Source organism: Calcarisporiella thermophila, assembly GCF_041956535.1.
Source record: "Calcarisporiella thermophila strain CBS 279.70 unplaced genomic scaffold VTP21scaffold_6, whole genome shotgun sequence".
In the NCBI taxonomy this organism is placed as follows: Eukaryota; Fungi; Calcarisporiellomycota; class Calcarisporiellomycetes; order Calcarisporiellales; family Calcarisporiellaceae; genus Calcarisporiella; species Calcarisporiella thermophila.
Genome location: NW_027192196.1, coordinates 283,696 through 308,764, shown reverse-complemented (window position 1 = coordinate 308,764; position 25,069 = coordinate 283,696). Strand labels below are relative to the sequence as shown.

General features: G+C 45.9%; 11 protein-coding genes across 11 annotated transcripts; 4 read left to right on the top strand and 7 right to left on the bottom strand.

Moving 5' to 3' along the window:
• Positions 1-126: 126 nt before the first annotated feature.
• On the top strand, positions 127-4,093 carry VTP21DRAFT_9833 (uncharacterized protein; the record flags this gene model as incomplete). Its single annotated transcript, XM_069400823.1, has 6 exons — positions 127-282; positions 351-423; positions 495-2,666; positions 2,754-3,561; positions 3,621-3,754; positions 3,831-4,093. 6 exons carry the CDS (start codon positions 127-129, stop codon positions 4,091-4,093), a joined length of 3,606 nt encoding a protein of 1,201 aa, XP_069253559.1.
• Positions 4,094-4,267: 174 nt separating this feature from the next.
• VTP21DRAFT_9832 (uncharacterized protein) lies at positions 4,268-6,590 on the bottom strand (the record flags this gene model as incomplete). Its single annotated transcript, XM_069400822.1, has 10 exons — positions 4,268-4,323; positions 4,398-4,486; positions 4,561-5,165; positions 5,231-5,432; positions 5,490-5,586; positions 5,657-5,861; positions 5,926-6,028; positions 6,094-6,182; positions 6,296-6,378; positions 6,479-6,590. The coding sequence occupies 10 exons, from the start codon at positions 6,588-6,590 to the stop codon at positions 4,268-4,270; spliced, it is 1,641 nt and encodes a 546-aa protein (XP_069253558.1).
• A 419-nt stretch (positions 6,591-7,009) lies between these two features.
• On the bottom strand, positions 7,010-8,110 carry VTP21DRAFT_9831 (uncharacterized protein; the record flags this gene model as incomplete). The annotated part of the gene is made up of 1 exon (XM_069400821.1): positions 7,010-8,110. The coding sequence occupies one exon, from the start codon at positions 8,108-8,110 to the stop codon at positions 7,010-7,012; it is 1,101 nt and encodes a 366-aa protein (XP_069253557.1).
• A 219-nt stretch (positions 8,111-8,329) lies between these two features.
• On the bottom strand, positions 8,330-10,340 carry VTP21DRAFT_9830 (uncharacterized protein; the record flags this gene model as incomplete). Its single annotated transcript, XM_069400820.1, has 3 exons — positions 8,330-9,591; positions 9,720-9,973; positions 10,045-10,340. The coding sequence occupies 3 exons, from the start codon at positions 10,338-10,340 to the stop codon at positions 8,330-8,332; spliced, it is 1,812 nt and encodes a 603-aa protein (XP_069253556.1).
• A 488-nt stretch (positions 10,341-10,828) lies between these two features.
• VTP21DRAFT_9829 (uncharacterized protein) lies at positions 10,829-11,555 on the top strand (the record flags this gene model as incomplete). Its single annotated transcript, XM_069400818.1, has 3 exons — positions 10,829-10,918; positions 11,038-11,434; positions 11,497-11,555. 3 exons carry the CDS (start codon positions 10,829-10,831, stop codon positions 11,553-11,555), a joined length of 546 nt encoding a protein of 181 aa, XP_069253555.1.
• Positions 11,556-11,659: 104 nt separating this feature from the next.
• On the bottom strand, positions 11,660-13,072 carry VTP21DRAFT_9828 (uncharacterized protein; the record flags this gene model as incomplete). The annotated part of the gene is made up of 5 exons (XM_069400817.1): positions 11,660-11,667; positions 11,731-11,869; positions 11,946-12,080; positions 12,147-12,466; positions 12,529-13,072. 5 exons carry the CDS (start codon positions 13,070-13,072, stop codon positions 11,660-11,662), a joined length of 1,146 nt encoding a protein of 381 aa, XP_069253554.1.
• Positions 13,073-13,343: 271 nt separating this feature from the next.
• On the top strand, positions 13,344-16,064 carry VTP21DRAFT_9827 (uncharacterized protein; the record flags this gene model as incomplete). The annotated part of the gene is made up of 12 exons (XM_069400816.1): positions 13,344-13,380; positions 13,466-13,524; positions 13,599-13,680; positions 13,747-13,889; positions 13,955-14,056; positions 14,126-14,245; positions 14,309-14,519; positions 14,591-14,711; positions 14,766-14,850; positions 14,919-15,073; positions 15,157-15,583; positions 15,672-16,064. 12 exons carry the CDS (start codon positions 13,344-13,346, stop codon positions 16,062-16,064), a joined length of 1,935 nt encoding a protein of 644 aa, XP_069253553.1.
• Positions 16,065-16,494: 430 nt separating this feature from the next.
• On the bottom strand, positions 16,495-17,026 carry VTP21DRAFT_9826 (uncharacterized protein; the record flags this gene model as incomplete). The annotated part of the gene is made up of 2 exons (XM_069400815.1): positions 16,495-16,743; positions 16,802-17,026. The coding sequence occupies 2 exons, from the start codon at positions 17,024-17,026 to the stop codon at positions 16,495-16,497; spliced, it is 474 nt and encodes a 157-aa protein (XP_069253552.1).
• A 1,400-nt stretch (positions 17,027-18,426) lies between these two features.
• VTP21DRAFT_9825 (uncharacterized protein) lies at positions 18,427-19,755 on the top strand (the record flags this gene model as incomplete). Its single annotated transcript, XM_069400814.1, has 2 exons — positions 18,427-18,914; positions 18,981-19,755. The coding sequence occupies 2 exons, from the start codon at positions 18,427-18,429 to the stop codon at positions 19,753-19,755; spliced, it is 1,263 nt and encodes a 420-aa protein (XP_069253551.1).
• Positions 19,756-20,247: 492 nt separating this feature from the next.
• Positions 20,248-22,858, bottom strand: VTP21DRAFT_9824 (uncharacterized protein; the record flags this gene model as incomplete). The annotated part of the gene is made up of 4 exons (XM_069400813.1): positions 20,248-21,533; positions 21,611-22,249; positions 22,351-22,706; positions 22,794-22,858. 4 exons carry the CDS (start codon positions 22,856-22,858, stop codon positions 20,248-20,250), a joined length of 2,346 nt encoding a protein of 781 aa, XP_069253550.1.
• A 460-nt stretch (positions 22,859-23,318) lies between these two features.
• VTP21DRAFT_9823 (uncharacterized protein) lies at positions 23,319-24,532 on the bottom strand (the record flags this gene model as incomplete). The annotated part of the gene is made up of 9 exons (XM_069400812.1): positions 23,319-23,399; positions 23,463-23,478; positions 23,550-23,677; positions 23,755-23,843; positions 23,904-24,019; positions 24,090-24,186; positions 24,248-24,338; positions 24,403-24,432; positions 24,494-24,532. 9 exons carry the CDS (start codon positions 24,530-24,532, stop codon positions 23,319-23,321), a joined length of 687 nt encoding a protein of 228 aa, XP_069253549.1.
• Between the last annotated feature and the right edge of the window lie 537 nt (positions 24,533-25,069).

The following is a 25,069-nucleotide window of genomic DNA, read 5'->3' as shown; positions in this document are numbered from 1 at the left end:
TTCAAAGTGCTCTTGCATAGATATTTAGATCCCATCAAGCAATTGTAGAACACCTATTCATCATCAGCTGTATCCTATACATGTAGGCACCCTCTAAAGGCTCCGACCTATTTTCCCACAATCGAAATGTCGTTCTTAAATAGATGGCAAGCGAATCTCTATTCTGCGCTAAGCAAAGAAGCTTCCACGTTGAAACAGAAACTAAATAAAGAACATATCAAACGCGCCATGGAGCAGAATCTGAGCGAGGGAGTAAGCGAAGAAGACTTTAGCTTTGAACAGGTAGATCTATTGTTCCCTTTTTTTATTTTATTCAAATAATAACCAGAGGAAAATCTACTTTTTTTTAGATATCTGTCTATGGAATGTCTGGGCTGGTCACAGTAATTGCCTACGATCCTGTTCAGGGCTTGTTGGCGTTAGGTACCTTTTTTTTTTTAGCTATTACCCTCCATACTCTGTAACCTTAATAACATTTTGTAATATTGCTCCAGGAACCAACAATGGCACAATTCATATTTTCGGAAAAGGGATTTCCTTCCCCCTCGAAACATTTAAACCAGCTTTCCTCAAATTCCTGCACTTTTGCCCCGGAAATCCATTGCTTGTAGCTATCGACAAGCACAATACCCTTACTGTATTTGACCTTACCACTCGGACTGAAACTTTCTCCTATTGCTCTCCGAATATTGTCACAAGTGTTGAACTGGTAATTGGAACCGATTGGCTGTTTTTGGGAATGGGAGATGGGAGAGTAGAGGTTGTGGATTTGGATCGAAAATGCATTGCTGCCTATATGATTCCAAATCTACTAGATGAATATCGAGCTTTGTGCGAGAAAGATAGTGAGAAGAGAGTAGGGGATTCGAATAAAAAGCGCTCGGAAATGGTGACCGCACTGCAAATACACCCGCGCAATCCTAGGTATCTGCTGATCGGCTATCCGAGTGCGGTGATGCTCTGGGATGTGAAGGAGCGCAATGTCGATTCAGTGTTTGAGCTACCTTTCAATGCATCCCACCCAAAACCGGTTCTCACGGTGATTGCCTGGCGGCCGGATGGCGAGCATTTCGTAGCAGGCTACGAAGATGGAACGCTCGCCTTCTGGGATATGCGGACGGAAAGTAAGCCAATTGCAATTCGACCCGTCCAGGATCCGACAGGCCTGAATCCTGCATCCACGTCTTCTACATTAAATGAACCTGTGTATCATATTGCGTGGTTTGCGTTCGGGACCGATACAAGCGAGACCTCACTCCTAGTTGCTGGTGGATCCACCGAAGTCAAGGGCCTACATATTATAAAATTCTCCGAAAAAAACCACTACCATTCCCCGAAGCGACACACTATCCTCCAAGTGGAGGAGGGATTGGTTGATTTCTGTGTACTGACACGTACACCATGGAAAACGACTGAGCCGCTTGCATTGATTTTTTCGACAGCGACAGGAGGGATACAAGCATTTGGATTCGATCAACGCACGGATGCTTTTGACGAATTACAATTGCCTTCTGCGCTACAATGGTTATACCCGCGAGTGGTGGATGCGAAATTATATACACGGCTCCCAGAATTTGACCTGTTCATCGACACAACTTCCCTGGCACCTCTCTCTCCCCGGGACAAAACCCCGCGACTGCCCGGCCATTTGCCATTGACGGGCGGCCTAATGGGACACGGTCACACTTATATTCTTCCTACGAAGGATATTCTTGTCACAGCTCATGCTGACGCGTCGCTCCGGTTTTGGGATGCTTCGTTGCTAGCCCTCCGTCCACTCTCCCATCTCACCGTTGATACGTGTGCAGCAAGAGGGCTAGAAAAGGGAAAAAGCGCAAGAGTAACCACTGTTGAAATGATTGCTGGAACAGGCATAATTCTGTTAGGATTTGAGAATGGAGACGTGATGATATGCTATAGAGACGGATTCATGCGTGAGCGAAAAACGAAGCTGGAGAAAAAGCTTCCAGAACTCCCGAAAGTAGAGCTCGACGATTCTGAGGAACTAATCGCTGGAGCAATAACCAATATAAGCTTGTCGAAGCAAAACGAATTACCAACGGAACTTGACGCTGAGGCAGATAAATCAATGGCGAAAGATAATAGCCCTGACAGACCAATATCAATCACTGCGAATATCATGACCTCCCAGTTGCAGTTACCTACTGAGGCGAAAGGAGAAGATGATACAACCCAAAGCCAAGAAAACGAATCGAGAAATCAACCAGCTCCACTAGAAGAGGCCGCTCCAATGGCTAAAAACAACGATTCAACCACCATCTTTACTGCAGTTGATAATGCTGAGTCAATCTCTGGCCAAGAACTGACCGCTCCAGAAAACTCGAAAAAAAATACTTGGATTCCACAACTTACCATCAGTCACTTCTCACGTAGCCTAAGCTCCCTCGTTTACCCCGCGCTTATACTCAAACTCCATCACCAGCCGATCTCATCTCTGACTCTCGTTGGCAATCTATTAGCTATGGCTGATCTGGACGGATGTTTGAGTATTGTGGATATCGATAATGAAGAAGTGGTCTATTTTGAAAACATGAACACCCTCGAGGGACACGACCAAGGGGATCACAAGGAAGGAATAGAAGGGAACCGGGTGAATCACTTGGTGACAACCCTGGGCTTTTTTGAAAGCTTTTCACAGGGTGATGGTATGTCTTTAGTTAAATGCGTTCTTTATTTTAGAAAACCCATAAGGCACATGCTAAAATAACTTTCAAATTGAATATTTTGCACAGAGCAAACTGCTTGTCTGCGCCTTATTATAGGGACCAACCATGGTACTATTCGAGCTTTTCGAATTGTTCCGAAATCCTCTGGTTACCAGGTGCACCCTTCCACTGTATATCAAGCTAAGGAAAAATCCCGCATAGTCTATACCTCCATCATTGATCTTCGGGGGAATGAAATGATCCCTGTAGAGATAAGGGCCTCGGCACCTACACAACCTGCTAGAAATGAAATGACAACTGGTCAGGCGAAAGAGGATGACGAACAACCCGTCCCTCCGGTAAACAGTGACCCCGCCCCGATAACGGCGACGTCGACCAAAGATGAAGGAGGGGGCAAAATCGGAGCAGGTAATGAAGCCGACGATGGTGTAAATCATTTCCCAGCTAGCAAAGACAACATGCACCGTTCCTCTTGTGCACATGAGCCGCATTATTTCATCATTTGCACCGCTGCCGCCATCCGAATACACTTGGACTGCTCCGAAACCCGCCTATACAAGTGCTTATTCAAGGAACAGCCCCATTTAAATGCCTCCTCCGGCGAAGACGGCCAGGTTGCTCAACTTATCAGGGCTAGACTTGTGAAGTTATTGGACGAATCGAAGAGCGAAAGAGTTTGTTTGACATGCTTTTTCAGCGGAGGAAAAGTGGCGATATATTCAATACCCCATTTAAAAATCCTCGCAGAGTCAGAAATACCAACCCAGTTATTAGACGGTGTGGCAAGTAGCGACATCACGCCGGATGGGCGATGGCTGATACCGACGGGACCCTTTGAGTATCAACAGTTTCAGCTTATTAAATCCAGCAGAATGTAGGTTTCTTTAGCTCATTGTGGACGTAATATGCTTTCTGATCTTTACCCATTGACAGCTCTGTGAAAAAATCCATCTCCCTCCATGATCGCAATCGTGCCTTGCCTCCTGCCCCCACTCCTACGCGGAGCGGTCTCCGAGGGTGGCTTGGGATCTCAGGCACGTTGAGTGTCCAAGAGCTGGATGACATATGTAAGTCATATAGTGAATTTTTCCATGCTTTGATTACAATTATTGACCTCTCCCCTCTTCCTCTCCCGTCGATCAGTGGGCGGGCCAAATAGACCTCCTTGCACACGAGCCTATAGACGCACCAATACCTATCCCAACAGAAGAGAAAGCGGAACACAGCCTGGCCCAAGGTCGAAGACCATTTTTGAACAGACCACCCAAGCTCTCCACGAACGCGGTCAGCGGCTTAATGAGCTGACCGAGAAATTTGAGGAGACGGCCAACGCTTCTGCAGATTTTGCAAAAATGGCACGCAAGCTACGGGAGCAACAGGAAAAGAAGAAGTGGTATGAATTTTGAGCTACATGGGGCGTTTGAATAGAGAGCCGCTGTTGAAATGAATTCTTCGTCTCTTGCCTGCAATTTCACGTTGTTACAAGCGGATGGATCAGGGTTTATTTCATTATTTTTTTCTTAATATTCATTCACAACAATAATAATTATAAAGAAGGAGAGGAAAAAACAAAAACAAAATTAGCTGTTTACAATCTTGTCCCGATACTCCTCGATATTGTCGTGGGTTAAGATGACTATGCGGGAGAAAGCACAAAACGATCCGTAAGGAGTAGAGCAACCAACCCTGAAAACACAAATATACACTCACCTAGATCACGCTTCGTCATGTGCTGCTTGGTCATAGGGCAGATGTTCTTGGTGGCCTCCGCCGTCAGGCAGCGGATCCAGCTATCATATCTACGATTAGACAATAGTCACAAGGTCATTCTACTCTGCGCTAGGAGGATATTCCAAATGGTGGAAGAGCTTACCCCATCACGTGGCCATATTTACAGATAGCTGGCTTCTCGACCTCTTCCAACGTAATCGGGTCAATAAAACCGGGCAACGGGTTCTCATCGAAGAGCTCGTCCTCCTCTTCTTCCTCCTCGTCATTTTCCGCATATGAGAATTCTCGTGACAGGGCAGAGCGCGAGCTTCTCACGCGCTTGGTAGGATTCCAACTCTTCATCACATACTCGCCAGAATCATCCTCGTCCTCGAAATCATCCTCATCCTCATCCGTATCGCCCGAGTAAGTCTTACGCTTTCTTTTGCCCTTTTTGCCGGCAGTTGAGCGCGTCGCCCTTACGGAGCCTCCCCCTACCGTTCCGGGCGCGGATCCATGCTTACGGTGGGTTCGGAATACCTTCTCCTCCTTTCCTGTCTCCTTGTTCTTATGACTAAACAAGTAGTGGGCCTTGCCCTTTTCGTCCAGAACATAATTGGGATCCTTGACGCGGCCCGACTCGATCAACAGACGGTAGAAGTTCGAGCACTGGTAGCCAACCCGACCCGGGATTGCCATTGAGAAAATCCCCCACTGGCCATTGGCACCGATCTCATCGAGTCGCTTGAAAAAGACCTTTTCTTCCTCCTAATCAATCGATATATTAGAAATAAGTGGTGTGGAATAAAGCAGCCGATGAAGGGAGAGCCCACCTTCGTCCACTGTCCTTTGCGCTGCACCTCTCCTGGGGCATTAAAGCGATAATAATAAGAGTTTGGATTTTTATCGCGCTGATCCCACGCACGGATGCGCGCTTGTGACCAACCCTCAAATGCTTTCTTCGGGTCGATCTTGTGCATCTGCGCCTGCCGGATTGCCTCATCGAGCCCAAGACGACCGCCCATACGATATTGCCTAAAGAAAAAAGGGTGAGTGCCCCAATTCAGATAGCATCAGAGGCAATTAACATACTTCTTGGCCGACTCGGTTGTGGTCTTTTTTAGTGTCTCTGAACGCTTTTTCAACAGCTGTTGATACGCTTCACGCTGTTCATCCGTCATCCCTGTCGCTAATTTTCATGGAAGAATAAAAAATCTCTTATACCTCCCTTTTTCTCCTGAACACAATTTATCACTTACTGGATTCGGGAGCTGAATGCTTGTGTGCCAGATTTTTGCGCACGTCGTAGAGGTAGCCAGGCTGCGTAAATCTTACAATCACCTCATCCTCGTCGTTCTCGCAATCCGCAAGGGCCTCGTCTATTTCTTCATCAGCCAGATAATCAAACATGGCGCGAACCTTGCGATATTTTCTCTGTTTCTCTCTTCGTTCGAACTCTTGGAACTAGACCAGAAACGGGTCAGAATTTCTAAAGAAGAGTCTGCATTCGTCCGAAAAGTATAAATACCTTGCGCTGCTGTAGAGCCACTCTCTTCTGGATAATCTCCATTTCTTGCTCGTTTACATCCTCTTCGAAAACTCGTTCTTTTCGAACCGTCTCGATTTCTTCTCTGATTAACAAAGATAGATATTTAGTATGGCGAATGCATAAAATTTGCGAAGAAATGATAGCTACTCCTCCTCATGGCCCATTTCCAATTTTGGCTCCTCTTCTTCCTCGAGCTGCTCCTCTGGCTTCTTCAGAGAAATTTCCCTCAACTTGGACTAAAGAAAAAAAAAATGTATTGAAGATATCAGTCCATCAACGCTATATTATACCGACAACCCGCACGCATGTACGTCAAGTAATATAAAACATAAAATGCTCGGATATCTACCAGTATGGATCGCACTCGGATCTCACTGGGAATGCTATACTCTTTCCATTTCGCGGTGCATTTCGAAGTTACAGAAGTGAGCTCTGTATTAATGAGAGGAGTAAGAAAGCAAAGAAGAGATTAGCTAGTTATTTTGAGGGTAGAAAAAAATAAAATGTCAAATGTCAAAAATAAAACACGTGCCAGAATCAGGAAAGAACTTTGACGTGAACCTTTCGCCTCCTTTCTCCTCCGCTGCCGTACTTGCAGTTGGTGCATGTGCAGATGAATTGGATGCACTTGCGCGCGGAGCCATTCTGATCGGGTCTAGATCAACTCAGTTGAAGCCGCTCAATCGGATGGTGGCGATGGAATGGTGAGAAAGAGCTATATGTGATGAGTGAATGAGTTGAATGAGCAAAAAAATAAAAGGCTCTCGTTTAACTTAGGAGAAAAAAAAACGACGCGTCTTTCTACGCGTTTCAAATAATGAATTATGGTGGATTGTGTGCCATGGAAAATCACATTACTCTGCTATTCAAGCACGGATCGCGTTTTATTTTGAAATTAATCGTTATGCAGCGGTTTTTTTTTATTTCTCTCTCATTTATGCTGTATTCTTTGCTCCATCAAAAGAGAAAGTAGCGGCGTATTGACAATTCCATTTCTTCATATATTTACAAGGTAAAAAAAAAAAAAAAAAAAACAAAAACAAAAACAAAAACAAAATGGTGTTTACAATTTTCCACCCTCTAATACAGCAGAGTACTCAATATCAAGCTCCTTTTCACCCCAGAGCTTTCTCTCGTTTATGGCAGCCAATGCCATTTCCGTTAACCGCTTGGCCTCGTCCTGGCCAACTATACCCAATTCTCGCGCATCTCGTGTAAATCGTAGTGCACGCGCAGGTAGATTTTGGGCCAAATAGGCTTCAACCACACCCTCGGTCGCAGCATCGTCTCTAGCTGCTACAACCCCCAGTAGGAGACTCTCTGCCTCGATGGCATATCCATTGCGGGCGAACGTCTTCACCAGCTCTAAAGCCCTCCGCTTTGGCTGCCCCTCCCTTAACACAATGCCATCCCCGCCTACTTCCTTCGCCACCGCGGCAGCCTCTCCTACGAGGCCCGATTTTACCAAAAAGCCCATATAGTCAACCCCCACGTTCCCGTCCAAAAAGTGTTTTGATCGCATCGAATACCACACTTTGCGTGCATGCTCTATCTCCTGAGCCCAGATATGGTAGCGCAGTAAGACGACATGTTCCGTCTTGTTTCCGGGACGAAAGCCGAGAGCGTGGTACACCCGAACGTACTCTTCGCAGCGCTCTCGCTGCTTCCGCAAGGTTGCGCTTATGAGTAATGTAAGCATTGGACGAGTAGGCAAATGACCCTCGGAGAGCAAATCGTTATACAATTGTATTGCATCCTCCGGCTCCCCTGCTTTTATAAATCCAAGCATCAAACGCTGATAGGCTACCGCGCCTTCACCAGTTTCGATCGCTCTTTTCGCCAGCATTCTTAAATCGGCCACATCACCACGAGCACAGGCCTGCGAAATTTGATCATGAAGCAACTGTGGTTTCCCAGGCTTTGCTTTTTTGAGCGGGGAAAGTGCATTTATAATGGCATCGTTATAGAGCGTGGCGGGTTGGGATGTCTTTTCGAGTAGTTTCTGTCGAAAGGTCTGTGTCAGTTTAAGGTAGAGTTCTTGCTCCGATTTAGATCGACGCTGGGAAAAGGACAAGGCTGGAGTAAGAGAAATAGCGCGGGTTCCTGGACGAAAGCGAACGAGAGATGAGAGTAGATACCAATCCGGTAGATATCGTTTTGACATTCTTAATTAGCTTGTGAGGAGAGCGGGACGAAGTTAGATCTCCCGAGTTTTTCGGCAATGAATATGAATCTCATCACAATTGGAGGCAGCTGCGCCAACCTTTAATAAAATGAAAAAAATAAATGCCATTATTTATTGCAGGTATAGTTGCAGAGTGTATGAAAAAAAGAGAGAAATAATAGTTGCAGGGAGGAAAAAAAAATACTCAGTATTTAAAGATTATGAATCTGGTTGTATAACAGGAGAAGACAATGCAGAGGAAATATTAGAGAAAATTGAGGATGACGATAACGATATGGAAATTTGCTCCTCCCTGTATTCTAGCTCATTCGCGTCTTGCCCATTGATATGACTAAAGTCTTGAATTCCAGCACAGTCAGAATTTGCACTTGCGCTTAGTACCAATGTCGATGCTATGTTTGGTATTGGAGTCATTTCATCATTAACGTCAGTTGTAGCAGCATACTGATTGAGAGAATCTACCCATTGACTACTGCAAGCATACATATCCTCGTTCTCACCGACTTGGTGAGGTATACTCGGCGAGTTTTGGAAATTGATGCCCCGGAATAGAACGGGATTCATTGACACTAGTCGAGGAAGAGAAGATGGGGATGGCGACAGGTTCGGGAGAGAAAGAGGAGAAAATGGCTGGACCTCCTGTTGAGTGAGCAAGTAATCTTCAAGGGTGTTCGAGCTAAAAAGACCAAGCCCTTCATAGAAAGCGGAAATATGATCCAACAGCCCCTCAGCTTGGCCACCTAAAGGCTGTGCCATATTCCTAAGATCCTGCTCCGAATATTCAGCTCGGCCCTCAAACAGGGGAATCGAGTTTACTTGGTGATGGTCCAACATTTCAAAGTTGGGGAAGGATGGCCGAACCTTCTCTTCCTCCTCGTCCGCCTGCCGCGGCTGAGGGTGTGCTGGGGGCTGCTGTGGCTGAGGAAGAATCAGCGGTGGTGCTTGGTGCTGTTGACTCTCATGAGTTGAATGATCAAAACTAAAATTTCTAAAAGATAATTGGAGGGTCTTATCGTAATAGGCATGATGCGCCAAGGGGGATGCGGCTTCCGGGAAGGGCGAAGAGGGCAGGACATCGGGCTCTGTCGTCGAGTCGAGCATCGGAACTACGTCGGCCTCCCCCGTGTGCACGATCTGGTATCTTTTTTTCTTGGTACACGCGCCAGCGGTGAAGTCCGGCTGCGAATTCTCTCTGGACCTCGATAGGGGCAAATTCATCACATGTCTGCCATAGGAGGTGGGCGAGATGTCTGAGCCTGGGCCTGAATCATCGCTTGTGGATGAGGGCGAAGAGGTGGACACCGGCAGCAGCTCTGACTCTGAGCACTCATGGGTCTCGAGCTGTCGCTCGGGTGTAATTGGGCGGAGAAAGCGTTGGGAAGCGATGAACTCGGGCGAGATCTCGATGTTGGCCAGCTCGGCGTAAGCACGGGGAGGATGAAGTTCGCCCTTCCCTATATCTTCATATTTGGGGCAAGCAGGTTAGAAACTTGTGAGCAATGGCATGGAAGAGATCCATTCGCCCCACTGGCAAAATATACGAATAACAATGGAGAAAGGGAAAATAGCGCATTCCACCCACGCATACCTTGTTTATTGATATAATGCACCAGGTGCTGTATGGAGCCCTCCACCACGGCCGAAATGGTCTTCTTGATCAAGCCGCCGGGGCGGAAGACAAACGTTCCTTTGTTGCATCCCAGCACTTGAAGGCCTTTTGCCCTGGAAGCGTCCACGATCTCCTTGTTCAGAGGGGTGTTTTTTTTGGCGTCGACCACCTTTCGCTGGACTTCGCGGTAGACAAGAAAATTGCCGCTGATGCGTGAAGGGGACCAGAGGCGGCTAATCAGTCATTAGGAGGAAGGCGACAGTCAGCCAAGAGGGATTGAATGCTTTGGGGCAGGTTAGAGGACACTTGCCCGTCCGTCCATCGCTTGATTCCCGACTCGCGTTCATCAAAGACGAAGACGGCGCCCGAGGTGAGTCGCCGCTTGTCGGCGTCATGAAGGCGACGCTTAGTGCGTGGAAGAATGCCCAGCCGGCAGCCCTCTAAAAAATACGAAGCAAAGCAGAAGCGCCGGTTCAATACTCGGGTGTGGTGAGGAAAGAGGAGAGAGAGGGAGAGGGGGGCAGAGCAGAAGCAACACCCACCGAATATCACAAGAGCATCCAGGGTGTTTTCAACAAGTCCTTGAAGCAAGAGAGGCATATTAGTTGGGGGAGTGGGAAGCAGAGAATAGACTAGCAAAGCGAGACGCGCTGCACCATACCGTGAAATGCCTCCATGAATGAGCCAGGAATGGGATGTACATGCACTGGAATGGGGGGAAGAATGCCGTTAGGATGGAATGGCAATGACAACAAGATGGCGGCAAGGCCAACCTAGGAGGTACTTATATATTCGGCGGAAGGGGCATGCCCGAGGATGTCCAGGCGAGCGGGAGAAGGAGGTTCGCGCTGAAGCAGGGAGAAAATAGAGGATGAGAAAGGAGCTTATTAAAGACAAGGAGAGTCTATTCGATAGCACCGCTTCCATAAAGGACGCCCTACAGCTTTCGGATGAGCTTAATTTAAGGGGTCGAGGGGTATTTTCCGGGCGATGAGTGTGACAAGTTGATATCATATTTGACGCAGGGTTCAACAGGGTTCTGCATACACGTCTGTGATCGGTTCTCCGGTAAAACCTCCGCACCTCACATGAACCTCCGGCTGATAAAATGCACGGCCGAAAGCACGCTAGCTCCTTCGCCAGCCCGGCTGGCAAGCGGATGCCCATTGCTGCAGATGGTACGCCCTCGAGCGCGGCAGGATTTTTTTCTTTTTTCTCCCCAGTCCCTCGGGTTACCTCCGCTTCGATGGGAACCAAAATGGCCGTAAGCTCGGCACCTAGTTCTAAATGGATTTAGATTGGGCCCTCCGGATATGTCGTTATTATTCGCTTATGTCCATGCGGTTCATTTTGGGCTGATGTCACCCGAAGCGAGGCATGCATGGTTGCATTAAACCACGGCTTCCGGGGGGCAAAGTCGCAGCCCGCCCCTGGAGCCGAGCTCTGTCCGTTAATTCGAGACGGCAATCACAAGCATCCGCATACAGCGTTCGGAGAAGCAGGGCCGCCCGCAATTGGATGCAAATGCGTGGAGGGGTTGGCAGTGGAGTGTGGCAGCTTGGCTGGGAGGGAAAGCCAAGTTTGGAACCGCGGAGAGTTTGGGCCTCAAAGGCTCTTATTTCAGCGGGTTGAAGACGTCTCCGTGCACACCCCCGCCCCCGCCCATTCCCGCTCCAACCACACCCTATCCATGTGTGCATTTTGACGCCGGCTGTCTTTCGATGTTGACGTCCCGCTCCAACACCCTAGTCTGCAGCCCGCATCCTCTCGGGCTACGGTGCGGGAACTCTAGGGACCCTGGGCTTCTTCAAATAACCAGATTCATCATACAGATTATTTCTATATTATTATTGTTATTATTTTTTATTATTATTATTATTATTTTTATTGGACAGTCCAAACAGGGATAATACAAAGATTTAAAAGCCTACAAAACGTAAAAACAGAATTAGCGTAAGGACCCTGAGGTGCAACCAAAGCACAGACGTACCGTATTTAGATTGAGTCTCGCGCTTAGACTTTCTATTGGCCGCGAACGCTTCCTTGTACTCGTGCTCCATGGCCTTAGCCTGGAATGCGAGATACTTGAGATTGTGTTTTCTCTTCTGAGTCATCGTAGGGATCAAATGCTAGTGTCAGGGAGGAAACAATAAAACGTTAAATCAGAATCCCGTCTTGAACATGTGATAAATTGCTGATAATCACCTCTGGCATAGCTTCCTGTTTCGGTGCGGTAAGGCTCTGAACGGGTGGCTTCCATCCTTGCACCTGCTCTGCCATATTCACGTCGTGGATTTTTATCTGACTATTTTTACCCCGTCGGCCGCCAAGTTTGGCCAGCTAGGGACATGAAAATACAAGGATAAGTTTCATGAAATTGAGTACACATAGCAGAAAGGGGATTACAATTTCGTCACTCAATTCCGCACCGGTTGAAGACTCCTGTTGCGCTGAATCTTCAGTGCCATAGTATTCCTGCCCATATTGTCCATAGTATTGGCTATAATCATACCCTTCCTGCCAATATCCTGCCCAGTTTTGTCCGTAGTAGCCCGCGTAGGCTGCTTGAGTATCATCGCCAGGATATCGGTACATGTCGGCTGCTGTGTAGCCAGCACCTTCATAGGATTGGGATTGTTCTGAAGATGGATGCGATGATTGCGATGAATTTTTATGCAAGGCCGACGAGGCATCTGTGTCGTATTGAACGCCCTCTACACTCCCGCCTAAAAAAAATTAATTAGCTACGGAAATTAAGAGCAAGAGTGTAAAGAATGAGAGGTCCTACTATTTGATGTCTGCTCAGTCTCCTCTGATGGACCCTTCTTCAATATTCCTTCCCCCTCTTTGACTTTTTCCATGCGCAGCGAAGAGTCGGTACCTGATTTGGTATTTTTGCTCTTTTCTGTTTTCTTAGAATCACTTTCCGAAGGCTGGACCTTCTTCTTCTTCGCCAAACTAGTAGGGACAAAGCTCTTGGTTGACACGCTACTCTTCTCCTCTGCCCTCTGGGGAGCAACATGTTTTGGCGCAGGCAATAAATCAGCAAGCCCTCCGCCTCCGCCTCCGCCTCCATTCCCTAAACGTGGCCTCTTTTGTCTGTGATCATCGTCTTCGTCTGACTCTGCATTTTGGGTTGGAAGATCTACTAAAATCTTCACAGTTCCCTCGCGTTTTTTTTTCGGTGCTGGAGATGAGGATTGGGTTGCTGGAGGGAGGGATGAGAGACTGCCGATTCTAGATGTAGATTTAGGAGGAGGTAAGAGGGAGGAAAGGGAAGAAGAGAGGGAGGAGGGAGGATCGGAGGATCTATGATTGTTCTCCTCAGACATGTCGTGCTAGAAATGGATGGAATGGGTTAAACGGATCTACTCTTGAATGCCTCCGGAAAACTAAAAAATGAAATCGTCATCTGTTGACATCATCATAACAACTCAGTTTCGCAAAGTGAACGCGCTTTTATTTTTTTGTTTTCAACAATTAAAAAGTGAGGAGTGCCAAGGTTAGATTACTTTCCTTTATTACGGCGATTCCCGTTCTACCATCCTATTCATCCTATGTTCATTCTGTTCTAATCTCTTTGAATTACTAAGAAAGAGAGAAATGCGTCGAGACGTACGAATTCTCTTAGTTGGCGATGGTAAGCCCTTCGAAACATTCACAATGGAAAGAGCAGCTTCTCTAACTCAATGCAATCATCATCCCTTGCTCTATTCTTGAACTAGATGGTGTAGGCAAGAGCACGATTATTACATCCCTTATCAAGGAACAGTATATCCCGAATGTAAGCGAAATGGCTACTGAATTCAACTCCCTCTTCCTTCCCCACAAATGACTGAATTTTGCCTGCAATATCAGATCCAACATGTTGTGCCAGAGGTCACCATTCCTCCTGAAGTCACTCCTGAAAATGTCACTACCCATATTGTAGATTCCTCTTGTAAGATGCCATCCTATTACAAGGTTAAGTAAATATTATTATTAATCCCTTTTGTGAAATTTCTAGCACGGCCTGAGAATCGCGAACAATTAGAAATGGAAATTCGAAAAGCCAATGTAATCTGTATTGTTTATGCAATTGATGATGATATCACTTTTGGCCGCTTGGCATCCCACTGGTTACCATACATTCGGTCCCTAGGAGTCAATGTAAGCGAAATCGGAAGCAATTGCACCAAAATATCACAAAAAAAAACTCACCTGCCTCTTTGAAGGTACCGATTGTGCTTGTAGGGAACAAAATCGATTTGCGTGGAGTTGATGTCGCCAATCAATCTTTGGAGGACGAGATGATGCCAATTATGAATGAGTTTAAGGCAAGCTAGACAGAGTTATGCACCATGTCCCATGGAGAGCAGCTTTGCTAAAAGAAGGGGATATTTTAGGAAGTGGAGACCTGCGTGGAGTGCTCAGCAAAACAGCCGTTGAATGTGTCAGAGGTATTCTATTTCGCGCAGAAGGCAGTACTTCATCCCACGGCTCCCCTATATGATTCTCGGGACCATGTAAGTGCAAAATATCCTATCTCGGGTGTCTTTGTGAACTCGCCTTGACGCATGTTTCCCTAGGTGTTGAAACCCGCCTGTGTGGAGGCCCTGAAGCGAATTTTCAAATTATGCGATACGGATAAAGATGGAGTGCTAAACGACGATGAGCTGAATGAATTCCAGCGTAAATGTTTTTCGGCACCACTCCAGCAGCAGGAGCTAGATGGTGTGAAGGAAGTGGTGAAGGAGCATGAGACTGCAGGAGTTAGCGAAGTTGGCTTAACTGAGATAGGTAGATACCCGGGGGCTCATAAACGCAAGTCCCTTGACATAGATTTAATCTTCATATTGACTTGCATACAGGTTTCCTCTTCCTTCACACACTTTTCATCCAGCGCGGACGACTGGAAACCACTTGGACTGTGCTCCGTAAATTCGGCTATGGCGATGACTTATCGTTGCGGGAAGATTATCTCCATCCCATGTAAACATCTCTCTTGGAAGGAGTCGTCTTAACGGGGGCTAATTTTGTTTTTAGTATGGAAGTGCCGCTAGATTGCTCGGTTGAATTAAGTCCTGCCGGCTACCAATTCTTCACGGAATTGTTTCAACTTTTCGATAGAGTATGTGAATTACACTTAATTTTCAGGCAACTCGAGGCTGGAATTTAGATTGTTTGAATCGATTTTAGGACAAAGATGGCGCTCTCAAAGAAGACGAGTTGAACAGCCTTTTTAGCACTTCCCCTGGTGTGCCTCAGTCTTGGGTTGCGGGCGAATTTCCCGAAACAACCATAACAAATGAAGTAGGGGCAGTGACATTACAAGGCTTCCTGGCACAATGGAGGTAAATTTTCACCCAGCACCACAATGGGGGCAACCCGTTTTATCTCTATATTTATACATTTTCCTCTTTTTGGCTACTTTCAGCATGACAACGTTGGTTTCCTATCGCACAACACTAGCCTACCTTGCCTATCTTGGTTTTGATGGTGACACCCGCACCGCTCTAAAGATTACGCGCCCACGCCGTCTCGACCGCAAGAAAGGCAAGGTACTACGGAACGTGTTTCTCTGCTATGTCTTCGGCGCCGCAGGCTCTGGAAAATCAGCTTTGCTGCGTGATTTTGTTCGAAAACATTTTACGGATGCATACACCCCCACCGTTCGCCCGTTCAGCGTGGTGAATTCGGTCGAGATCAAAGGTGCGGAGAAATATCTCGTGATGCAAGAGTTTGGGTCAAAATACGAGGCAGATGTCCTTCAGAGTCGTAAAAAGCTTGATCTATGTGATCTTCTGCTCTTTGTTTACGACTCAAGTGATGCGAATTCGTTTGCACACATCGCCAACCTAAGGGTAAGTATCGGATTGCAATTTGTTTCTTCCCTTAAGGAATAGAGCTCCCTTCGATCCCTAATTGTCATGGACGCCCCTATGTTCATAGAATCAATACGACCTGGACCATCTCCCTTGTGTGTTTGTGGCCACCAAATCAGACCTGGATCTGGTGGAGCAGCGCTATGAAGTGCAACCCGATGTCTATTGTCGGAATTTGGGTCTCCCCATCCCGATCAGTGTTTCCGTGAAGAACGAGCAGAGAGCGGATCTGTTCCACCAACTGACGAGTGTGGCAATGAACCCTCTGTCGTACACCCCTGGTGCCAGAAATGCTCACCATGGGACTTGGGGAGTGCGGCACTATCTTACCATCACTGCAGTAGCAAGCGCCGTCGTGGTGGTGTCCTTCGTGGCCTATCGGATGTATCGACAGCAGGCTTTGCCGTCGTCATCCGGATCGACTTCATCATTCGTCAGAGGTTCGCGGGATTATTTATAGATGGAAGGGTTATTTTATTTTCTTTTTTTCTGCATTTGAATGGTTTTTTTTCTTCTTTTAACTTCTCTTTTTAACCTCTTTTCTTCTTCCTCTTCTTCCTCTACTTCTGCTTCATGCCGTTCCTTTTACTTAGTATTTTATATAATGGTTATGCATTAATTATTGTGAAATGTACGTATTTTACCCTTCTTTTTTCATCTCTGCCTTCTATTTTTTTACCTTTAGATTTTAACCCCCCCCCCCAAAAAAATTAAAAAAAAATAAAATAAACCAATTTTTTCTTTCAGCATCGTAAAAGGAACTACAATGCCCGACAAAGATGCATGCAGCTGAGCTGATTGCAAAAAATCGTTAGCAACTATGATTTTTTGCATCACGCTAAAGAGAAGCTGGTTGATCAAACATGCGTCGATCAAACGCTTTAGCTATGCTACACTTTTCCATATGCGAAGGGCAGAATCAGGAGATTAATGCTTGAGCTCCCCCGGCCAGGGGTAAAGATATCAACGGACACTAACATCACCACACAAACTTTGTAGAAATAAAAGATACCCCGTAGAGTGGTAATATTCTGGCTTAAATCTATCTTAGTGAAGTTACTAAGGACCTCCATGTACACGGTAGCTGTATAGCTCATCACAACGAAAACCTCAAATGAAAATCCGGGCTCGAACTGATCCTTTGAAGTTCAATGAACACCAGTTGAAAAATTTCACCAACTTGACTAGATTTTCTACCGCCCTTTTTAACGCTTCTAAATCCTCTTGAATGGATCTCAGATAACCAACCGCTTCGATGAGATAATCGCGCGAATCGTCGATGATGTTGGCTTGATGAGTGTCCAAGTGGCCATGCCCACTCATTGGGCCTTCCTCAGACTTTTCTACCAAGACTTGTATGGCAATTTGCAACGAAAGAATTGCGAGGCAAATGAGGATAAGTTTATCGGTGATGATATGCATTTCCTGTGTTTAGTTTGATCTTAGGATGTATAAAGATGATGTGCTCAAGCTCGACTAGTTCTTTTTGATAACAGGGATGAGGAAGTTATTTGGTTACTTAGTGTTAGCGAGGATGTAGCCTATTTACAACCTGACTACAATCCTTGACCCTTGCTCCAAAAGAGAATCTACCATAGCTTGCAACAAGAAAGCAACATCTCTGATTCTGCGCAAAAGCTCCCTTGATCCACAATAAATTCCCATAGGCTGAAGAAACAATGAGTGTGTTTTCCAGCATCAACCAGAAATATGAAAGGCCGTGTTTGATCTTTTATAGTGGTGCGTGTATATATGGTACCTTATGGCAGGATAAAAGCTGTACATTTAATACTTGTCATTGCTTGTACTTCCGCTTATACGATCTTCCTCTCATAAATAACTTCTGAAAATTGTGCCTAGTATGATGCTTCAGAGTAGTGTGGTTGATTCTAAAAATGACAGAAGCAATATCATTCTCGTCAGATTGGCCTACATCAGAGCAATAAATCATCCTCATTCCGCGCCATAGTTCCTGAGAACAAAAAATTAAGAGCAGACTAAAAACAAAAAAACTTTCGCCCCTCGGAAAGTTGGCCATGTAATGCTATGTTAGTGTATGAGGGTGTCTACTCTCGGATGCAACTTAACGCAACAAGGGTTACCCCGGAATGCGCATGCAGAAAATATACCCCAAATAATTTAGAGGGCCATTGGCTTAAGGGCACATTCTGAACTACAGGCTCAGGCTGAATACCTATGAAAACCTCCATAAATCTTGAATTGATTCGTTGTTGGCTAACAAAATCTATGGCCATGTACTTCGCTATATATGCTCCTAAAGTCAAGCACTCAAACGGCTTTGCTTTAATATTTAGTTTGAGTATCCCATAGACATTCTCTCTCACCTTCATACAAGAAGTATAACTCGACAAGTTGCACTTTGATTGAACACTCTGTCGGTTGGATCTAGACTTGGCAATATTTATTATTTCAAGACAAGTTCCTATTGCGCAGAATTTCCACAAACTTTTCGGTAGGAGAATAGGGGATGGTGGCGGATGTGTAAGACCCCTTTGTGATACTTACGCCGGTGCTAATTGGACGGTGTGTAGTTAATCGTCTTTGATTTTAACCCATTACAATCGACATTTAATTAAGCGCGTTTTTGTATTTGTACAAATTGGCCATATCGCTAACCTTGATGTTTCCTTACTTGACCTCATCCAATTCATTTCTTTGAACCATCATTCTCTCTCAATTCCCCCCAATTCTCATTCATTCAGTCTCTTCCTGGCATATTTGGGGTTATTTTTCATTTTCATTTACGTTTCCCTCTTCCCTTCCCTTCTTTTCTTCACTTAATTCATTTCCATATAAAATAAATGAATAGGCTGTTCTTCTTACTCATCCTCTGCTTCATTTGTGCAGGAGTTCTTGCTGCCAAAGAAGAAAAAGTTAAAGAGGAAAAGGTCAAAGAGGAGAAGGCCGCAAAGGCCCAAGCCGGAGTGCCAGCTGGACCAAAGGCGGCCGCGGCCGCCCCTCCCATCTCAGCTCCCACCGTGGCAAGCACCCCGATTCCGGCAGTAGTGAATTCTGCTCCTCCTGTTGCTCCGCCTGTGGCCGGCGCTGCTGGCTATCCTCCTCCCGACAAAGTTCCGCCCGTAGATAGCCCAGAAGTCCAAGAGTGGTTGAAGTTGGTGGATATGACCAAAGTACCACAGCTTCCACTGTCCAAAGCGGGCGAATGTGCTGCAAGCGTAGTTGATCCGAACGCGTGTTGGTGGACATGCCAGAAATGCACACGTCCAGACGACGTGGTTGTATGTCCCAATCGTAAAGACTGGGGACTGACCTATGACGACGGGCCTACGTAAGTTAGATCAGGGAAAGTGTTTTGTAGGATTAGCTAACGTTTCGTTGTCTGATTCTTTGACAGAATCAACACGCCTCCCTTGCTAGACTATCTCAAAGCTCACCAGATTAAGGCGACCATGTTCGTAGTAGGCTCACGCGTGGTCCAAAATGGAGATATCCTGCGACGAGAGTTCCAGGAAGGACACCATATTGCTGTTCACACATGGTCCCACACCGCGTTGACCTCACTCACAAACGAACAGATTGTTGCCGAGATAAAGTGGACGGAAAAGGCCATCAAAGACACGATTGGCGTCACGCCCCTTTACTTCCGCCCACCCTATGGCGACTATGATGATCGGGTTCGGGCAATTGTTAGGCAGCTAGGCTATAAAACAGTGATTTGGACGGATGGCTTCGACACACAAGATTGGCAGATCCCCGCCAAGCAAGCAACGCAAGCGCAAGTGCTCAACAACTTCAAGCAATATCTGACCAAAGTCCAGCAAATGAATTCAGGCTTCATCGTTCTTGAACATGATCTCTACAAGGAGTCGGTGGATGTTGCGATCGTAGATATCCTTCCATTGGCGCTACAATCGCAGTTGAGAATGATGCCTGTGCCGGACTGTCTGGGTGACAAGAGCCCATATCTAGAGACGAGGGGCAACGTCACTCTGTCGGCACTCCCCTCGGCCATGCCCAATATGACCAGTTCAACCTCCTTACCTTCAGTGGCCTCTGCCCCCTTAGCATCAGCCACACTCAAGGGCTCGACCTCATCCGGAGCGACAGTGGTTGCTGCTGTACTTTCTGCCGCAATGGCGGTGTTTTGCAGCCTCATCTTGCATTTCTAATTAATTATTTCGCTATTTATAATTAATTTCTTTTTCCACTCTCACTGCCACTTGGTGGTCAAGCAAATATGCACTAGGATGTCTCACTCGGCAAGATGTATGTTGTCATAGTTAGTGACCTCATGACACTTTTATTATTTTTTATACTCCCATCATACTGCTCGATAGTTAACTCCAACTTTAAATATATTACGATTTCTCGATCGATAAGAAGCGGGCAGCGGGAAAGAAATGAGAAAAATAGAAAAGAATAAACAAGGAGAAGAACTGTGCCTAGTGATCCCGAAATTGGTGATAGTCAAAATAAAAAGCGATTCAAGGATATTCACACAAAGGAATAGGTGGAGAGAATAAGATTTGGGGTGAGGAAGAGTATCTCAAAGTGTACAAAAAACACACTAATAAACAAAAAGTAAAGAAGGATAGAACAGAAGCATTTCAGGGCATAATGAAAATGCAATGGGGTGAATATCTATCTATCATGAGAACGGATTAAAGATGCGCCCGATCCAACAGTCCTGAGTGTCGCAACAAAGGTGCAATATCGGCCGTTTCTCTTCCTCTAAATTTTCGCCACACCTCCCGAGGATCCGTCGCACCACCCAATGCTAGCACGGTCTCCCTGTAACGCTTTCCGACCTCACGGGTGCGTTCAGGGCCTGCCGCCTCGAAGGCCGCGTATGCGTCGGCAGAGTAGACTTCAGACCACTTGTAGCTGTAGTAACCGGCGCTGTAACCACCGGCAAAGATGTGACTAAAGCTGCACAGGAAACGGTCCTCTGGGAGACGGGGAAGAACTGCTGTTTGGCGTGCCAGCTCCAGATCCACGTCAAACACCGTTTTATCGCCAGGGCTGCGCGGGGGCTTGAAGTTCGAGTGGAGGGTAAGGTCTAGTTGGGCGAAGTGGAGCTGCCTAATCATGGCGATCCCGGCCAGAAACTCCCGCGCTTTCACCAACCCGCTCACCATCTCCGCGGGCATTGCCTCTCCCGTCACATGATGCTGTGCAAGTCTAGCCAGCCAGCGGGGCTCGTGGCAAAAATTCTCCATTAATTGCGAGGCAACCTCCACGAAATCCCACTCGATCATCTTGATTCCCGAAGCCTGAGGGTACTCCACGCGAGTCAGCATGTGCTGGAGACAGTGTCCAAACTCGTGGAAAAGTGTCTCCACATCCCTGAATTTCATAAGCGAGGGCTGTTCCGGGGAGGCAGGCGGCTGCTGGTTGCATATAAGATAAGCAACTGGGACGCGCACAGAGCCGTCAGGCATCCGCCGGCGTGTTGCAGAAATGTCCATCCATGCGCCGCTCTTTTTCTCCTCGGGGCGGCTGTAGAAGTCCCCATAGAAATAGGCAAGGGTTTCGCCCCCCTGCAATGAACTGACTTCGTACAGGCGCACATCATCGTGCCACCCCTTCATCGGCTCGCCATGCACCTCTCGTATCTTCACTCCAAATATCTCCTCTGCTAGTGCAAAGAGTCCATTGATAACTCGTGGGAACGCGAAATACTGCTGAATCTGCTCCTCGTCAAAGCGGAAGAGATGCTTGCGATACGCCTCCGATACGTACGATATATCCCAAGGCTGGAGGGGGGTAGAAAGTTGAAGCTGTTCTACGGCGAAACGTTCAAGCTTGGCGAGGTCACGTTTTGCATGCTCAAGCGACGCATTGTATAAATCGGTGATGAGCTGTTGGGCATTAGGTATCCTGCCGGCCATTTTGGAAGAAAGAGATAGGGCAGCATAGTTTGGAAAGCCGAGGAGAGCAGCTTGTTCTAAATCGAAATGGTATTATTATGGATTAGCAAATAGAGAACTTGTTAGAGCGGCAATCAAATAAGTGTATCAATACCTTGCTTAAGTTCAAGTATCTCATTAATAATTGGCACGTTGTTCCAGTCTCCCTCAGAGGCCCGCGTAATATGTGCTCGGTACACCTTTTCTCTTAAAGCTCGATTCTGGCAGAACATCATGAAAGGCCCAAACACCGGTTGATCAAGTGTCACAGCCCATGGGCCATTCTCCTTGTCGCCTTCGCCAAACCCACGCTTCTGCGCATTCTTAGACATCATCTGCAAGAGCTGTTCACTGCATCCCCGCAGTTGCTCCCGATCATGTACAACCTCCACAAACGCCTTCGTAGCATCGAGGACGTTATTTCCAAACCGAATGCTCAGTTGTGACAATCGCTCAGTAATCTCATTGAAACGGTGGCGCGTGTCCGTTAATCCAACTCCCATTAGCTCCATGTCAGCAAGTGTCCGGTGAACGATGCGTTGCTGCTCTGGACTAAGTGATGACCAAGTGGGGCCATCTCGGAGCTGCTTTAGGGCTTGGTATTTTGGTTGGGATTGGCTCATCCGCAAGCACAACTGGATAACTCGTGGCTGTATTGTTTCGATGGCAGCTCGCAGATCTGGAGAGTCCTTGACCATGTTGAGGTGCGATACTACCCCGTAGCAGCGCTCGATAACATCATCAATTTCTTCAGCTAAAAAACGAATAGGATTATTAAACAAGTATAAACTACTTTAATGGAGCAAGAGAGAACAAAGATAAAGGAGAAAACAATCAGAATAATGGAACACTTACTTAGGCCCATGGTCATTTCCCAGCTTGGTGCAAATCTGGCCTCGCATGTCTCGAATTCCTCGCTGCATTTTTGGACTAAGGCATCGAAGGCAGGTACAATGTGTGAAGGGCGAATCTTGACAAAATCAGGGAACAGCTGGAGAGCTAGAATTGGATTTTCATCGGCCACCGTGGGAGAAGAGGTTGTCGAGGAAGTAGCAAATAGTCGACGGCTCATCGAGCAGTCGATTTTCTTTTTCCGATGCATAATGCTCGGTATAATGGTCAAAAGGGCCATGTTTTTGGGTGGTTGTATCGGCCGGAGGCGTGAGAGGATTTGTTGCGGCGATTTAATCCGCGCGGTGGCTATTGAACGACTGATCATGAAATGCATTAGCAAGGAACAAAGGAGGCCTGGACACCACGACAAGAAGTATTTATAATCAACCGAATTGAATAGTTACCTAACGAGTCGATGGGGAGGTGTTGTGTGGCCGAGAACAGCTCGCACGGATGTCAGGGAGAGCATCTCCTTTTAAATAGAACACTTTTTTTTATGTACTCGGAGAAAAAAAATAAGAGTTCACGAGACAAAATGAAAATAATATGGAGACCTGTCACGCGAATATGCCTTTGCGTCCTACACGCGCCCATTTATTTAAAGTTTATTTGTGACAAGCCACCTTGGCTATTTATCAGCTTCATTAATTTGTAAAGTTTTGTAATAAACTCACTATGGAGCGATTTGACGTAGACTGGGAGATAGCGAATAGATCAGAGCACAAATGGATTAAAAGCGCATGCTGAACAGAGGGGGAGAAGACGACCGTCTCAAAGAGTAGGATGGAGAATTACACGCGGACACATAGAAGAGCAAATATTAAGGTTTGGAAGAAAATTCTTCTCTTTTATTCTCCAATATAAAGCAGTCAATTTTGGAAAAAAATGGAAAGAAAAAGAATGATCGATCACCTATCCAACAATCTCTACTAAGCTGCAGGATTCTCTGGCTTGACCAGGCCTCGAAGGGTGACGTCGTAGACAATGCCCTCGATAGTTTTGACATCGTACTAAGGCGTGCAAATGGTAAGAGTTAGCTAAGGTGAGATCGGAAAAATAATCATTTCGAATACCTTGATGGAATCAAATCTATGGAAAAAAAGGCAAAGGGATTATTAGGTAAATTTTCTTGTCCCCCCATGAGAAAGTCTATCATTAACCTTTTGCGTAATATATCGTTCTTGAGATTTAGAAGCTGGAAACCAGATGACAATGTTCTGACGAAATTGCTAATGCGGATTGGGCGTTGATAATCGCCAATGGTCACAGAATTCACAGCAAAACGCGCCTATTTTGAAAACGTACATAGGTATTAAACAAACCAACGGTTCAGGAATATATGAGTCGAGCTTGTATAAGCTATACCAGTTCATTTACTAAAAGGATGACGCTAAGTAGGTAGTCTTCAACCGAGATATGGAACTCATCCAACGTATTGTCCAGGTTAACTTTCACTTTTTAAGAAGGTTCCTAAGATATATCGAGAATGTAAATACATAATAGATCATAATTACCCCCCATGATCTCCTCCAGCTCCTGTACAGTTATAAGTCTTTCGTACTGAAGATATATATTCCATGCGGCAAGAAAACACGCTTGTTGCAACGTTCTTGACCAGAGGTCATTATATCTTTAGAATGTGAAGAAGGACATGCATGTAAAATGATGAAAAATAGTAGGGAGGACTACTCTAAATATACCTGTAGTGTTGCTTGGCGGGAATTAGCTTGGCGAGTTTCTGTATATGTTCCCTCACATCGTGGAATTGATCGGTGGCACGTTCGCATATTTTGGGCACTATAGTTTGTGAATTGGGTCAAAACGTGTAAAATAAGCCAACGATATTAAGCCCCACGACCTTCACTAGGTTGGCAAAAATGGACCTCTCTCCATGCGAAGGCAAGATTGCGACACGTGCGATCAAACTCGCGTACAACTTGCCGAATTTCCTAGTAGAACATTAGACTGAATTGCAAACGTGAGCACCTAGACTAAATTCAAATGCAATCTTACGTCCTTGAGATTGGATTCTGCATCCATAGACTATAAAAAAAAAGCAATAAAATATTACACCGGAGACTATAATAACAAAGTTGTTGCTCACCTCTTGAATTTTCCCAAAGAGTTGTAAATCCACCTCCATTTCTTTTTAACAGCTTTTAAATTACGGTGCTATTGCAAGCAAGGTAAAATACACGCGAGGTGATAAAAAGGCAGTCACATATATTATATTACCATTAATCCGAAGGGATTTAATAGTATAGTAGTAAAGTTGATTTGATAAATATTCTTTTTCTTTTGGATTAAAATAACAGTTGCATTCGATGGAAAACTATACACAAAAATGCTTTTGACTCACAAGTAGTATTATTCTGGTGCAATTCATAGCCATTCGATCAGCTCGATTTATTTGGAAGCCTCGGTTTCTGAAAACAGCATACGGAGTGATGCCATAAAAAACCATGCTACTACGAAGTCGCTTAATAGTGTGTGGCAATACCGAAACCACGAGAGCGGAGCTAACCATAAGTTTAACATGCAAATATCTCTTCTCTTAAATGCTTGATTAAGGTCGTGTGCTGTGGCTTATGCAATTTTCTCACTCCTCAGTGCGATACGGATTTCGAACACGATTTTTAAATTCACATATATGAATTATTGTATATCTCCATAGAATCTC